The 13874-nt window shown below is 39.0% G+C and overlaps 1 protein-coding gene across 9 annotated transcripts in view; it reads left to right on the forward strand.

The window, feature by feature from the left end:
• BRWD3 (bromodomain and WD repeat domain containing 3) overlaps positions 1 to 13874 on the forward strand; it is a 50852-nt gene that overhangs the window by 12359 nt on the left and 24619 nt on the right. For all 9 annotated transcript variants that reach the window (XR_014945177.1, XM_085544641.1, XM_015860503.3 and 6 more), the window contains 7 exons: positions 4766 to 4926; positions 6534 to 6755; positions 7199 to 7299; positions 7964 to 8034; positions 9367 to 9467; positions 11324 to 11364; positions 13513 to 13617. Coding sequence is in view for 8 of the 9 variants with exons in the window: in XM_085544641.1 (XP_085400767.1) it covers positions 4766 to 4926; positions 6534 to 6755; positions 7199 to 7299; positions 7964 to 8034; positions 9367 to 9467; positions 11324 to 11364; positions 13513 to 13617 (802 nt within the window). In the remaining variant the exon portion in view is untranslated. The remainder of the gene's footprint in view (positions 1 to 4765; positions 4927 to 6533; positions 6756 to 7198; positions 7300 to 7963; positions 8035 to 9366; positions 9468 to 11323; positions 11365 to 13512; positions 13618 to 13874) is intronic.

The following is a 13874-nucleotide window of genomic DNA, read 5'->3' on the forward strand; positions in this document are numbered from 1 at the left end:
GGAAATAATTTATCTTTTTTAAGGAGATTCCATCCTCCTTCCCAGCCATTTCTCCTCTAGAGATGCAGGGATCATGGTGACAATCTTCTGCTTTTACTATGTCTTGTTCCTCTGTTTATGTTTCTGTACTTTCTCACTGTCTCTCCTTACTAAAAATTAACCTTTGTCTGACATAAAAGTGACAAAGTTGAAGCTGCTTGTGGTTGAAACCAGTGGCACACTTTGCATAAGGTCTGTGGTGTTCCAGCAACAGTGACAGAACAGTGAAGTTAATATTGATCTTCTGTATGAAAAAGAAATGGATATTTGCCTAGAGCTTGTTCATAATTAACTATTTCCTTAGTAGATTTCCTGCTTTTGTCAGGTAATTTGAGCTATGCTGTGTCACTTAAAAAAGAAGGAACTATTTCCATATATTGGGAAATATATATATATATATTTTTCTGGTGAGTGGTGCTGCAGTGTCTGTGTCTTGTTTTAGATCACTAAACAAAGAAGTACTCACAGGCTCTTTAATATTTCAACGTGGTTGTGAATTCCTGTGCTGTGCTGACTTAGTCAGCCTGGGGCAGTCAGACAGGGACAGCCTGGAGGTCTCTGGAAGTACTTGCTGAAGTGCTGGGAGAAGTTGTGCTGAGGGAATGGGTGCCCAGCATCACGTGCAGTCATGCAATGAAACCACTGTGTAATTGCCTGTGCAGACAGTTAAGTCATGTGTAGAAATAGTGGGTATAAAAGTATTCTTATATCGTTTTCATTCTACTGATAAAGATTTAAGCTTGCTGCCATCAGGGTACCATGGTGAAGCTGATGAGTGTGGCCTTTCAGACTGTTTCTTTGCGTTAGAGTCCTCTGAACTCATTGCAGTGATGCCTGTACTTGCGCTAGAAGTGCTGGGTTTTTTTGGAAGTGTATATGTTTAAGGACCAAGGGCTCAGAGAAACAGAGAAATGCATGTGTCTTACTGCATGGTACCCCAAGATAATGCTGCAGGTTGGTACTTCTGTAAGCCAGGGCTTTCCCCAGCTCAAAAAAATCAGGAGTCCACATTCCCACCAGTGTGCTGCAAGAAGGATCACATAAACTGGGCTCATTTATCATCAGTCTCTCCTTCCTGAAGGGAGCATGCACCAAGTTCTATGTGGCAGTTGGGAGTGTTTTGGAGATTGTGAAGGTTGTGCATAAGGAATGTTTTGGCTGGTGAATGGCTATCAGCAGCAACAAGGCTCATGGCATCTCTGCACATGGGTAGCAGTCGTGTTAACAGCTAGAAGAGCAGAACTTCATCTGAGAAGGTCGTTCTGCTTGCAGAAAGAAGTTGCTTCATTACTTAAAAAGAAGACTAGATATGGTCATAGTATAATAGCTTTATTGTACTAAAGAAAACTAAAAAAAAAGGGCTCTTTATCTTCTACTTAGGTATTACACCCTTTAATCTTCTACCGAAAGATAGGAGAAGTAGATTTGTGTGTGGCTTGTTGTTTTCTGATGTATGTATGAGCGCTATTCTGCAGTTCTTTTGAAGGCAGTGAGAGTTTATGAAGTGTGGGTAGATTGAGATCTTGGTGATGGTTTTGTGTGTGAGGTAAACATTCATTTAGCTTTCTTACAGTAAGAACCAGGTGCGTTGAATGCTTCCTTGTTTTGGTTCAAAGATGCACTTGTGCCTGGCTGTTGTTACACCTTGTGCATGGTGTGTCCTTGGTGTGAGTTACAACAATGAGCAGTGGTACATTTCCAATAGAGAACACTGCAGTGCACAGAAGGTATTGTGGTTATTGGGAGTACATTGAAATACAGTTAGACTTTTTTTGATTCACACTCCTGTGTGTGTATGGTTGAAAGTATTCAGAGCCATCTGAAACTGTTTCAAGGCAGGTAGGCTGTTACTGTGTGTTTGAATGCCTTGAAAGGCAGAGAGTTACTGTGTTGCTCAGTTGCTACATCTCTGCTTTTCCCTTCCAACTCTCCAGCAGGGGGGTAAGGGAACTGTAGTGCTCTTAAGAAGTCAGACGTTAAGCTGGTTTGTCTGAAAGCAGAAGGTACCATTGTGCTGCATTTATCACGAAGGGATCTCTGTTCCATCCTGTAAGAGGTGGGGAAAGAGGTTAGAAGTTTCATTTTTGCTTTGCTAGGGGAGGCAGTTTCTATATAATAGAACAGTTCCTATATAATATCAGGTATTGCTTGAACAGTAGGAAGATAGTAAATTAATTTGGCTTAGTGCATTTTGCTTCTTTAGTACTGCTGGGTATGTGTTTTTGCATGAAAAACAAATATTGACTGAAGATAAGGTCATGGTGGGAGCCTGATGATTTTTTTCAAGCACAGGCTTCTTTCATGCTACTGTGCCTTTGTCCTAATATGTTTTGTTGCATTATCAAAAATAGCCCAAATTTCAGGGCATAAAACTGAGAAACAAAAATACCTTCTGTAAACCTGGATCAATTCATTTTTCTGCTCTGCTTATCTCTCTGCTTGTGTCTAAATGGCTCGATCTTATAAACATACGGCAGTGTGTAACCAGTCTGTAACTCTTTGAAAGGATGCTTCTTGACTTTGTAATTTTCTAACATCTTCTATGGTATTTTTTTTTCCCCTGGTGTTTGCGAAGACAGGTAAAAAGTATGATGATGCAATTAAGAAAATGGGTCAAGTTGTTCATTATGCTGTTAAACTAAGGCACTCCAGAGCTTCCCGTGGCTCCTGGGAAGTCCTGCCTACTGCAATGTGCAGTACACAAGATAAGGGGATCTGCAGGGAGCCTCCTATTGCAAGCACTCTGCAAACCCACCAATACAGCAGCACTATATCTCGAGTGGCGTTCAGAGAGAACTGTCAAAACTCTGAAGTCAAAACTTCAAGTGGTATGAATTAGGACAGGTAAAATTAAACACCAGGAGTTATCTCAAATTATACATAGGATCAAAGATTAGAATTAACGTCTTTCTGTATTCTGCAGCCACGATGATCTTCCTGCAATGGAGTTCCCTGGAAGTCAATTTCATGCTTAGTCTCTCTTCTCATTTCTTAGTGGAAAGGTTCATAGTTACCTCCAGCAAATCTGCCAGCAGTGTTTGTTTCCACCTCATGCTTTTGTGCATTGGGGTTTCAGCCTCTTTCGGTCAGGACCCCTAGGAGTAATAATATTGATATTATTCGTTGTTGCAGTTTTTTGGTGCTTGATGCTCTTGACTGAAGCTCTTTCCATCAGTGCTGCATATTTCTTGTTCTTATATTGTGATAAAAATGAAAGGAAGTTGCTGCTACTGCCAATAATGAGACTTTATGGAAAACATATAGAAAACTTTGGATCCTGACATATGATGTAGGGTCCTTGGTAAATGAATCTATTTTATTGCATATTAAAACACAAACAAACAAAAGTGATGCCATCCAAAAATAAATTTGTGATAATTGTTATATGGGAATTATGTATTACTAATACCAAATTTTCAAAGTCCACGGATTATATCTGTTGCTTGTTTGTGATCTGAACTCTTGGATTAACTTGTGGTGATTATGAAAACTGTTTTGCTGCCCCTGAGGGTTTGGTACGGGTGGCATTTCTATTTGCCATCTTCATTAATGATCTTGGTGAGAGGATTGAGTGCACCCTCAGTAAATTTGCAGATAACACCAAACTGGGAGGGAGTGTTGATCTGCCTGAGGGGAGAAGGGCACTACAGAGGGACCTGGATAGACTGGATGGATGGGCAAAGGCAAACTGTGTGAGTTTCAATAGGGCCAAGTGTTAGGTCCTGCATTTTGGTCACAACAACCCAGGCAACCCTACAGGTTTGGGGGTGTGTGGCTGGAAAGCTGCCTGATGGAAAGGGAGCTTGGTGTACTGACGGACAGTCAGCTGAATATGAGCCAGCAGTGTGCCCAGGTGGCCAAGAAGGCTGATGGCATCCTGGCTTGTATCAGGAATGGTGTGGTGAGCAGCACTAGGGAAGTCATCCTGCCTCTGTACTCGGCATTGGTGAGGCCTCACCTCGAGTACTGTGTTCAGTTTTGGGCACCTCAGTACCAAAAGGACATGGAGGTGCTGCAGCAGGTCCAAAGAAGGGCAGTAAGGCTTGTGAAGGGCTTGGAGAATATGCCCTATGAGGAGAGACTGAAGGAACCGGGGCTGTTTAGTCTGGGGAAAAGGAGGCTGAGGGGATTATTATTATTATTGCTCTCTTCCAGTATCTGAAAGGTGCTTACAGCGAGAGCAGGGTTGGTCTCTTCTCACTAGTGACTGGAGTCAAGGGGAAATGGCCCTAAGTTGCACCAGGGGAGGTTTAGTTTGAATATCAGGACAAACTTCTTTACAGAAAGGGTTGTTAAACACTGGAATAGACTCTCCAAGGAGGTGATTGAGTCACTGTCCCTGGATGTGTTTAAAAAGCATTTGGATGTGGAGCTCAGGGACATGATTTAGAGGAAGGTTGTTAAAGTTAGGGTAGCATGGTTAGGTTGTGATTGGACTTGATGATCTTTAAGGTCTTTTCCTACCTGAGTGATTCTATGATTCTGTGAATATTTATTAGGAAACCAGGGGTATCGTGTGTTGCAATGGGTTTTGAAAACTTCTTCCTTCACGATTGTGTATTTTTTGGAAAACTGTACAGAATGTTCTGATAAGATGGCAGAGGTTCAGATTTATAGATGATAATAGTTGTTATCAAACCTTATACTGACACAGTATTTGTTTACTCTGAGTTCTAGATGCAAAATTCAGGTCTTAATTTTTATTATTACTTTTTTTTTCTTCCAGTAAACATCCTTTCTGCACGGCAATTAACTGGATGTGGACGTTTCAGCCACTTGTTCCCAACATCCACCTACCAACAGATGAAGATGCACAAGAGGATATTGGGGCATCTATCTTCTGTTTACTGTATAGCCTTTGATCGCAGTGGGAGAAGAATTTTTACAGTAAGCCTAATAATTCTACTTTTCTTTGAAGATTACTGTGCTTTGTTTGGTTTTCTTCTTTTTTGAGTCCCTTAACAAGCCTCTGTTGCTAATGGAGATGGAGAAACAGCATCCAGAAAAAGAAGGGGAGAAAAAAAATTGATAGATATGAAAATCCATCTTTTTCATTGTTAGTTTTCACTTTTTACTTGACTTGATGTTTTAAAATTGCTTCTGGCTCTGGTAGAATGAAACAGCTATCTACAGCTATCTACTTGCCAACCCTTCCAGAAGAGCCGTTCCAGTCCAGATCTTGTAGCTCTCACTTGCAATGAGTGCTCATTTTTATTGGTTAATCGACTTGCTGAATGGCACCTGAATTATTCTGGACTTTGTAATTACTGTGTGTGCTGCTTGCTGAGTTCAATCTTAATACATCTTTTTTTAAACTACATTTTACCTTTGTTAACCTTGGAAATCCTGGCAGTCCTCTTACATTTCAGTAAAAACCTGGTGACAAAGAGCGAGCCTCATTACTTCATCTGCAATTTACACCTCTGCTAAATGTATTTTATAGAATTCATAGAATGTCGGTATATATTCATATGAATATATGAATTTTCAATTTTCCATTATATATACCATACATTTCTATGACACTGTGCTTCGTTTTTGTTGTATGTATTTAAAAAACAGCAGATTTTTAACATTAATAACTAATAATGCATTTTTAAACAGTGAATGCTAATCCCTGTCTTGGCTTTTCTTTGCCCTTGTCTCTTATTGATAACTATCTAGCACAGTTTACCTGCAAGGCTAATTGTTATCTTTGTTTTTTTTTGCTAGCTTTCTCACTAATTATGTATTGGTCAGAGATATTGTTATGGTAATTACTCCGAATCACAGTGAGGGCCTTTCCATTTTTATCTGTACCGTAAAAAAAAAAATCTTTCTCGTCTACAGTTTTATGAAGTACTGAAACTGGTTTGTCTGTGAACTTATGTGCAGCTAATAAAATGTAATTGAAAGTCAAATGGTGTTGGCATTATGTTTAGTGTTACTGGTATCCTGTCCCAAACTCAATTCTCTCAGTTGCGTGTGATATCCATGAGCTCTCTTTTAGCGGCCCAACTTTCTTCCATTAACAAAAATTAAACCTCATGGTGCAGCTGACTGGCAGCTCTCAGGACCTGTTAGAGGTTTTGAGATGCCTCATGTGCTTAAGTTCTCATTTTCCTCAGAGCTCCCTCCAGCCTTATAGTCACCTTACGTTTAGAATTGGACTGATCCTGCTGACGCAGATAAGCATGCCTGTTAGAAATACATAATTAAACATCTCATCTGAAATTTGGTTACTACTGAAGGTATTCAGAGGTGTTATCTTCGCAGTGTATATTAGTACCTATCAAAACAGCATCTTCTGTTTTACAAACATCTCAATTCCTGCCATCACAAAATGATTCCCAAACTCAGATGTGTCTGTATGGAATCTCCCTGAAGTTGTTCATCTGGCAGCTCATGATCACGAGGTGCTTCAGATACTTGTTCATCCACAGCTCGCATGTGAATCATGGACACATAATGTGTGTATTATTTTATATAATCTTTGGAATTTTTTTTGGCATTAGGGGTCAGATGACTGCTTGGTCAAAATCTGGGCCACAGATGATGGGCGCCTGCTCTCAACGCTGCGGGGACACTCAGCTGAGATCTCTGACATGGCTGTGAACTATGAGAACACGCTGCTTGCAGCAGGCAGTTGTGATAAGATTGTCAGAGTGTGGTGTCTTCGAACCTGTGCCCCGGTTGCAGTCCTGCAGGGCCATTCCGCTTCCATTACTTCCATACAGGTAAGGAATAACACTTCTTCATAAGCTGTTGAAATAAAATGGTGCTGATAAATGTAGATTAGCAAATGGGAATAAAAGTTCTCTTTCCATTGTGACTGTTTGAAAAAAAACAGGAAAATCTCATGCACATAGAGAATTACAGTGGTATTCTTTCATCTTGTTGCCCTTGTCAGAGGAACTAAGCTTGTTTCCTTTCAGAGTTAAATTTTCTATGGCAAAAATAGACTTGCTAGTCGAAATGTATTTATTTTTGTTTCTATTTTCTTGGCTTTATTTTTATGGAAGTTCGTTTTCTATTTTTGTGCTTGTTCCTGCTCTCCGTAATCCTGAAGAGAAAGTTAACATGCAAATGAAAAAGATTCTTGTCAATATTCATTTGCAAACTTGTAGCATGTAAGGGGGAGAATGAAATTAGCTGATTGAATTCAAAACTTTATTTTCAGTTCTCTCCAGCAAGAAAAGGCACAACACGATACCTCACTTCTACTGGTGCTGATGGAACAATCTGTTTCTGGCAGTGGCATGCTAACACCATGAAGTTTAAGTAAGCCTGTTCAGATTATTGTTATTTTGAAAAAAGGACAAATTTATTTGGAATTTTAAAGTGGAGAGGAATGCTGGGATAATTATGGGCATGTTCTTTCTCAATGAACAAGTTCCTTGGGGATGTGTTCTGCTATATACTTGCTGCTGGATGACTATGGTGTGACTGCCATACATAACACCAGCGTGTGAGGCAGAGAACACTTTCTTACACGCGTTGCAGAGTCCATGGCATTACAGTGCAGAGTGGAAGATATTTTTTCCTTTGTGCTTTGCTAGGCAGTGCTGTGGAAGAACTTAATGCTTTTGTGTTTAGGACCACATCCTTGTGTGAAATGTACAAGCACAGGTATTTTGTTGCTTTTGATCAGAAGAACACGGGTCTATAAATGTCATCAAACCCACACCTAATAGAAAATAAATCCTGTTGTACAAATGGCTTGCCAACTTCTATTTTAAATAGATTTAAGTTGGTTAATATAATTAACTGTTTTCAATTTAGAAAATGGTGGGTTTATTAATAAACAAATGAAAATAAGCTCTATCAAAATAAAGTATGAATTATGAAACAAAGAGTTTCAGGATGAACGTGGTGACATTACCAGCCGAGTTGCAGTGCCGGAATAAAGTAATAAAGAGTAAAAATGCTGTTATGTCACATGTAGGGATCGCCCTGTGAAATTTGCGGAGAGGTCCAGGCCTGGTGTTCAGATATCTTGTTCATCTTTCAGTTCTGGTACGTATGCAATATCAGGTAGTTGGAAAGTATAATTCCTTTGGTGGGTGACAAGGCTATTACTTTTTTATAAATTCAAATGATATCTAAGCCTTTTTCAGTTAATCACAGCACTGTCAAACTGTGATTGTTCGAATCTCTTCATGCAGATTGTCTGTTTCAAGCTACTTTTTTGTTTTTCTTGTGTGTGTGTGTGTGCTTGTTTCTTTGTTTTAAATTTGGCTTAATTGTCTTTACCACCTCAGAAAGAAGTCTTTCACTAGAGATTTTCAATAGAAAGTTCTTGAAATCTTCCAGACAGGTGGCTTCTGTTTAGAGATGGCTCTTTTGCCAATTCCAGGTCTGGCTGTATTCTAGAAGAATCGGTTCTCCTTACTTAGAGACTTCTTTGGGCTTCAGTAATTCACAGTGTTTTCTTCAGGGCACTTCTGCCCTCCCTCTTTCCCCCTGGCTGCCCAGGCTGCACATGCTGCTGCTTAACAGAACCGTGGAGGCCAGACCAGCCTGGGAGTGCAGAAGGGTGCAGAGCTGTCTCATTAGTGAGCAGCTATTCAGTAATCTATTTAGTACTGAACAGTGAAATATAGAATAATCTACTGAGTGATTTGTAAGTCCTTATGTTCTCTTGTGTGTGTATGAAAATATCTGCTTCAATGGCATCCTTTGTTACAGCTCTAGTGATTCTTACAAGCAGAATTGTGTAATTTCTTATTAATTTTTGTTACCTCAAGTTGAGAACTATTCTAGAACCATGCAACCCTTAACATGATCCTTTTTTAAGATCTGGAGTCCTGAAATCATTAAAACCATTTCAGTGCCGTAACCTACACAAGCACCCACTTTTTTTCTGCAATAACATTAACAGTGCAAACAAACATTGCAAGAAAATAATCACTCACTCCCAGTTCAGCAATAATTTCTCTAATGCACTTCAAATAGATGTGCATCCATACTTGGTTTGACCAGTGAGGATATTCCCTTTCTATTGTTCTGCATAGGCTGACTGAGAGCACTGTGGTAATTCCAGAAGTTATGGGGGAAAGCAGCAGAATTAGTTGATGAGTGCTGTAACTTGCAATTTTATCTTTCTTTGGTCACAGCTGTAAAATGTTGCAGACCTCATTGCTATGTTAAAGTTGATATAGTCTGAAAAATTACAAGTTAAAGCAAAAGTTGTCAGAGTTGACATTTTTTTAGGACGTGTGTTTGTATCACATTGAGATTTTTGGTTTAAAACTTCTTTAAAACCGCTTCTTTGGCAATAAAGTAGTAATTGAAGTTAGTTGTTCCTTGGGTGACTTTACTTTTCACCAAAACCACTGTCTGTCTTAGGTGGCATGTTCATTGCAACAGGTAGTACTGACCACGTGATAAGAATATATTATTTGGGCTCAGAGTCTCCAGAGAAAATGGCTGAGTTGGAATCTCACACGGTAAGAGACAAATCAGAAAGGAAATCTTCCTTTTCCTCCCTTCTGTGCCTTATTTCAAGAACTTAGGCTTTGTATACACTGTAATAGTGTAATACTTTGTTTCTGTCTTTAGAGTTTGTTTGGCTCTCAATACTGTGGTATTTTAATGCCTTGAAATTTGTAGTATACTTATTTTAAAATACCCCTGAAGCCCGAGACGTGTTCAAAATATTTCATGTATTTTATTTCATCACCACCCTCATACCCCCTCCCTCCCCCCCCCCCCCCCCCCCGAGAAAACCTTTATTCCAGGAAATGGAGGGACTGGGTGATTTCATTTCATCCCAAAGAGAGTCTGTGATGGGGTGGGGAATTAAAACAGTTTTCATGCAAGACATTATTATTCCTATTAAATTTATTCTTGAATATGTAACTTGATTTGTGGCTGAAAACCATGTAATAAAAAAGATTTCAGAGTAATTCTGGTTTTGGAGTATGGCATCAGACTGGATCGTTTAGAATGCAAGGAAAACTTAACAGTATCCTTTCTCAGGTGATGCAGAAGGATTCTCATTAAAATTGAATATATTCTGTATATCTGTATAATAACCTTCAGTGCTAGTTTCCAGGTTTCTGAGTCTTGATGGTTTCTATTAAAACTATTGAATGTCTTGTTTTTACTGAAATCTGATAAAGAGTAGTTACTAAAATAATGTCAAATCTGTCTTCACTTCTTAATTGTTACTAAGAACATAGGATGATAGTGTTTTTTGTTGTGTTTGTGGTAAACAATATATCAGAAAGACCAACTTATAACAGCACTGATAGGCTTCTCAATGATGAAGAGCTTGGAGCATTTATCTTTATACTGTAATAGCCCAGCTGCACACTTTAATAATATTCTGTGCATTAGGGCTGTGGACTAAATTGATTAACTGAACTTCAGTGGGAGTCATGAATCCTGTGTTTATGCCTCAGAGCTTCAAGTCAGTAAATCTAGCAAATGTTTTGCTGTCCGGGAAGAACTTGACTTCTGTATTCAGCACATCAGCATTGGAATAAACTGAAATTCCTTTGATTTTTTGGAGTTCTGCTCAGTACCTCGGACTGCTGTTTGCCTATCCCTGAAAGAGTCCTGAGCTGGACACTTGTTGTCTGGACTTGGGGACATTTGTTGGAGCAAAGACTACCTAGTACAAACAGCCAATACAAGTATTAAGGGAAATAAAATAACGACTTTAAGCAAATGTCTAAAATTTAATGCTAGTTTCTCAACAATTAAGAAGTGGAAATAAAACCAACGTTTGTTTGCCTTTCCCATTGTTGTGGGACAAAATATTTTGAACTGTTTTAATGTCCTACCTAAAAAATTGCAGACTTCTTCTGCTTGCTGGTAAGTCCTTCATTTACCACTGTATGGAGTGCAATACCTACCAGGCCTTGGGGATGCCAGTAGTACCTTACTCTGATTAACAGTGGAGTGTTAAAGGTACAGGGTCCCCAGGCAAGGTTTGCCTTGTCACACATTGCAGGAAGACTGTGTTCAGGTACGAGCAGAGCTGCTGCAGCTTCTTCCTCCTAAATATGCAGGTATTGGGGAGGCTGAGCTAGACATCCTTTGCATCTCTCAGCTCCTTCTGGAAGGCTGTGGATTCACTGCCTCTTTGAGATTTTTCTTATCCAGTGTCTGACACAAAATGCCTGCTTGGGGAATTTTTAACAGGGGATGTGACTTTTCTTGAAATTGTATGATAGTGTATTACAGGAAATGCATAGGAAGGTGTAATTTGCCAAATAGCAGTTCAACAATAAGATCTTTTTGGATGAGTGTTTCATCTTACTAAGCACTTACTACTATTTTTTCTCCCCTCATTTAGGATAAAGTTGTCGCAGTCCAGTTCTGTAACAATGGAGACAGGTGAGTGGCCTCCCTGGGAGTTTTCCATTGACATTATGGTATTTAGTTTTATAAGCAACTTTCAAAGTTAACTCAGTGCAACAGGAAGACTACACATGGGCTCTGATTAATCTTAGGCAAATTATGTAAAGTGTAGTGGAAGATGTGTACCATATCCACAAGCTTAGTCTTGCTGTCTTCTGCTGTAGCAAGAAAAATGTTCTGTGACTGGGCTTTTCTTGGTGCTGTTGTTTTTTTTTTCTCCTTAAACCAAGTAAATAGGAAACCAAATTTTGTATCCTTCCTGTGTCTCACCTCACAGGTAGGCTTGTTAAGTACTGGGCAGCTGAGTATCTATTGTGCGTAATTAAGAAATGAACTTCAGAACTGTGTTATATGTAGAGCAGCTTTTCAATGGGATATAAAGGCCTTTGGGTCTCGTGGGCAAGTTTATTGGTCTGCTTTATTATTTATAGAAGTTTGCTTCTGTCTGACAACATGTCTGCAAAAATGTGAATCTTTAGGCAAATGCATGAATTTCCAGCTAATTAGTTTAGATGTGACTACTGTAATCTTGTAGTCCTAATATTTATTAAACAAACTGTTCCCACCTTCACAGCTTTTGGTTTTTGAGCACGCATTAAGTCAGGATGCTGTTGCTTCTGTAGGAGCTGCAGTCAGGATGCCCACGATGAGAGGTTCCTATAGGCATATCTGTGTGTCAAGCTTCTGCAGCACAGCTGTATTGGAATGCAGTGTGACAAGCTATGATTAGTGACCAACATCCTAATGTAAATGTTTTTATGCCAGCTTTTGCTCATTTTCCTTATTTTGCTTGGCAGAAGGTTTAAGGGATTTGTGCATGCAGGAGCCATCCAAGCAAAGCAGTGCCTTTGCCAGAGCAACTGCACCTGTACTCAGAAACCTTTGTCATGGAAAATTATATGGGAATGTACCGATATAACTGTACGAACAGTTCCTTCCAAGGAATGTGAGAGCACAAGTCCCACTGAGGGTATTAAGTCATGTAGTTGCTGAATATTATGTGTTAAATGGAAAAGTTATGACCGTGGTTTTACTTTATATTAAAAAAATAATAAATAAAGCAGGAAAACTTGTCATGGGTGTATTTAAACACTCTTTTCGTGATGATGAAGAATTCCAGGTCAAGGCATGTGAAAAGGTGAAACAATCATTGTTTCTGTATGTAAATGTAATACATTATTAAAGGAGTCAGCTTTCCTGGGAAAACATGTTATTCAAGGAGCTTTTGTAAAAATTCTCAACAAAAATGACTTCTGTAATATTGATGGTGAAAGCTTTAAGGTATAGTTTTGTGTTCAGCTTCACAGGCAGGGCTACTACTTTTGTTCAGCATGGGTATTTCCCTTCTCTGTCTTCACCTTTTCCCTAAGTTAATGTATTATAATTTATGCTAGACTCTTGGCATGTCATTTCTTTTTCTTTGCTTCCATGATGAACTGCTCAAGGGATTTGCTGATGTCATGAAAAAGGGAATGTGCAGCTTGTATGAATTACGACATTGAAGTCATTCCAAGGCCATCTGCTAGCTATAAACAAATGTAATTAGTGTTGTGAGATATAAACTGTTTTCTGCTGTACAAAATCTGATATGAAAATTGTAACCTCACTGTCTTTTAATTATATTCTCTAGATCAGAGATGCGCAAACAATATAAAGAATAAGTGTTGAAAAAGTATTAAATACATTCTAGCTTCTGTACTGACTTGAACACGTGGGCTCTTGGCTTGCCAAATTTTGTAGCTGCTTTTTATTCTGTGGTAGTAGTTCATGGAGATTTTATGACAGATTAAACGTGCCTGTTTGTGGGCATTTAAAGAGTAAGGCAAGAGTATGCATGCAAGTATGCATCTCCAAGTATTTTACTTGTATACATGAACCTGTGTGTATATTTGTTGCAGAGGGAATCACAGTCCTCTGCCAAACTCCTTAACAGTCTTAACACAGGATTTAGTATGCCCTGAGCAATGCTGCTGGTGAGGATAGAAAGCTCCATAGTGAAGCTACCAGACAGTGAGAATGTTAGAAGGGCATTTGGGTATTAGACCAGAAGCAGCAGTGACTTAATGCTTATTCAGAATTTCATGATTCATTTCTTTGTTTTTGTTTCTTACCTCCACCCCATAGTTTAAGATTTGTCAGTGGAAGCAGAGATGGAACAGCAAGAGTATGGCACTATCATCAGCAAGAATGGAAGAGTGTAGTCCTGGATATGGCAACTAAAATGACGGGGTAAAGAAAACTAAGCAAAGCACACTGCTTACCATTGTTTATATAAAAACAAAATTTTCCATGGAATTTAAAACTCTTTACTTAGAATTAAGTTAACTATAAATGCATGTTTGTGCTGTATTGAAAATGCCATGGCCCTATCTGTTAATAAGCCCCCTGAAGAAAATATTAATTGATATGTTCCTGATTCTAGTGGTTGGGGAATACTTAATGTTTTATTGATGAGGTAAGAATGTCAGATAGAGTTCATTTCATGG

Source organism: Coturnix japonica, chromosome 4 (assembly GCF_054131305.1).
Source record: "Coturnix japonica strain WE chromosome 4, WE-NBRP24, whole genome shotgun sequence".
Lineage (NCBI taxonomy): Eukaryota > Metazoa > Chordata > Aves > Galliformes > Phasianidae > Coturnix > Coturnix japonica.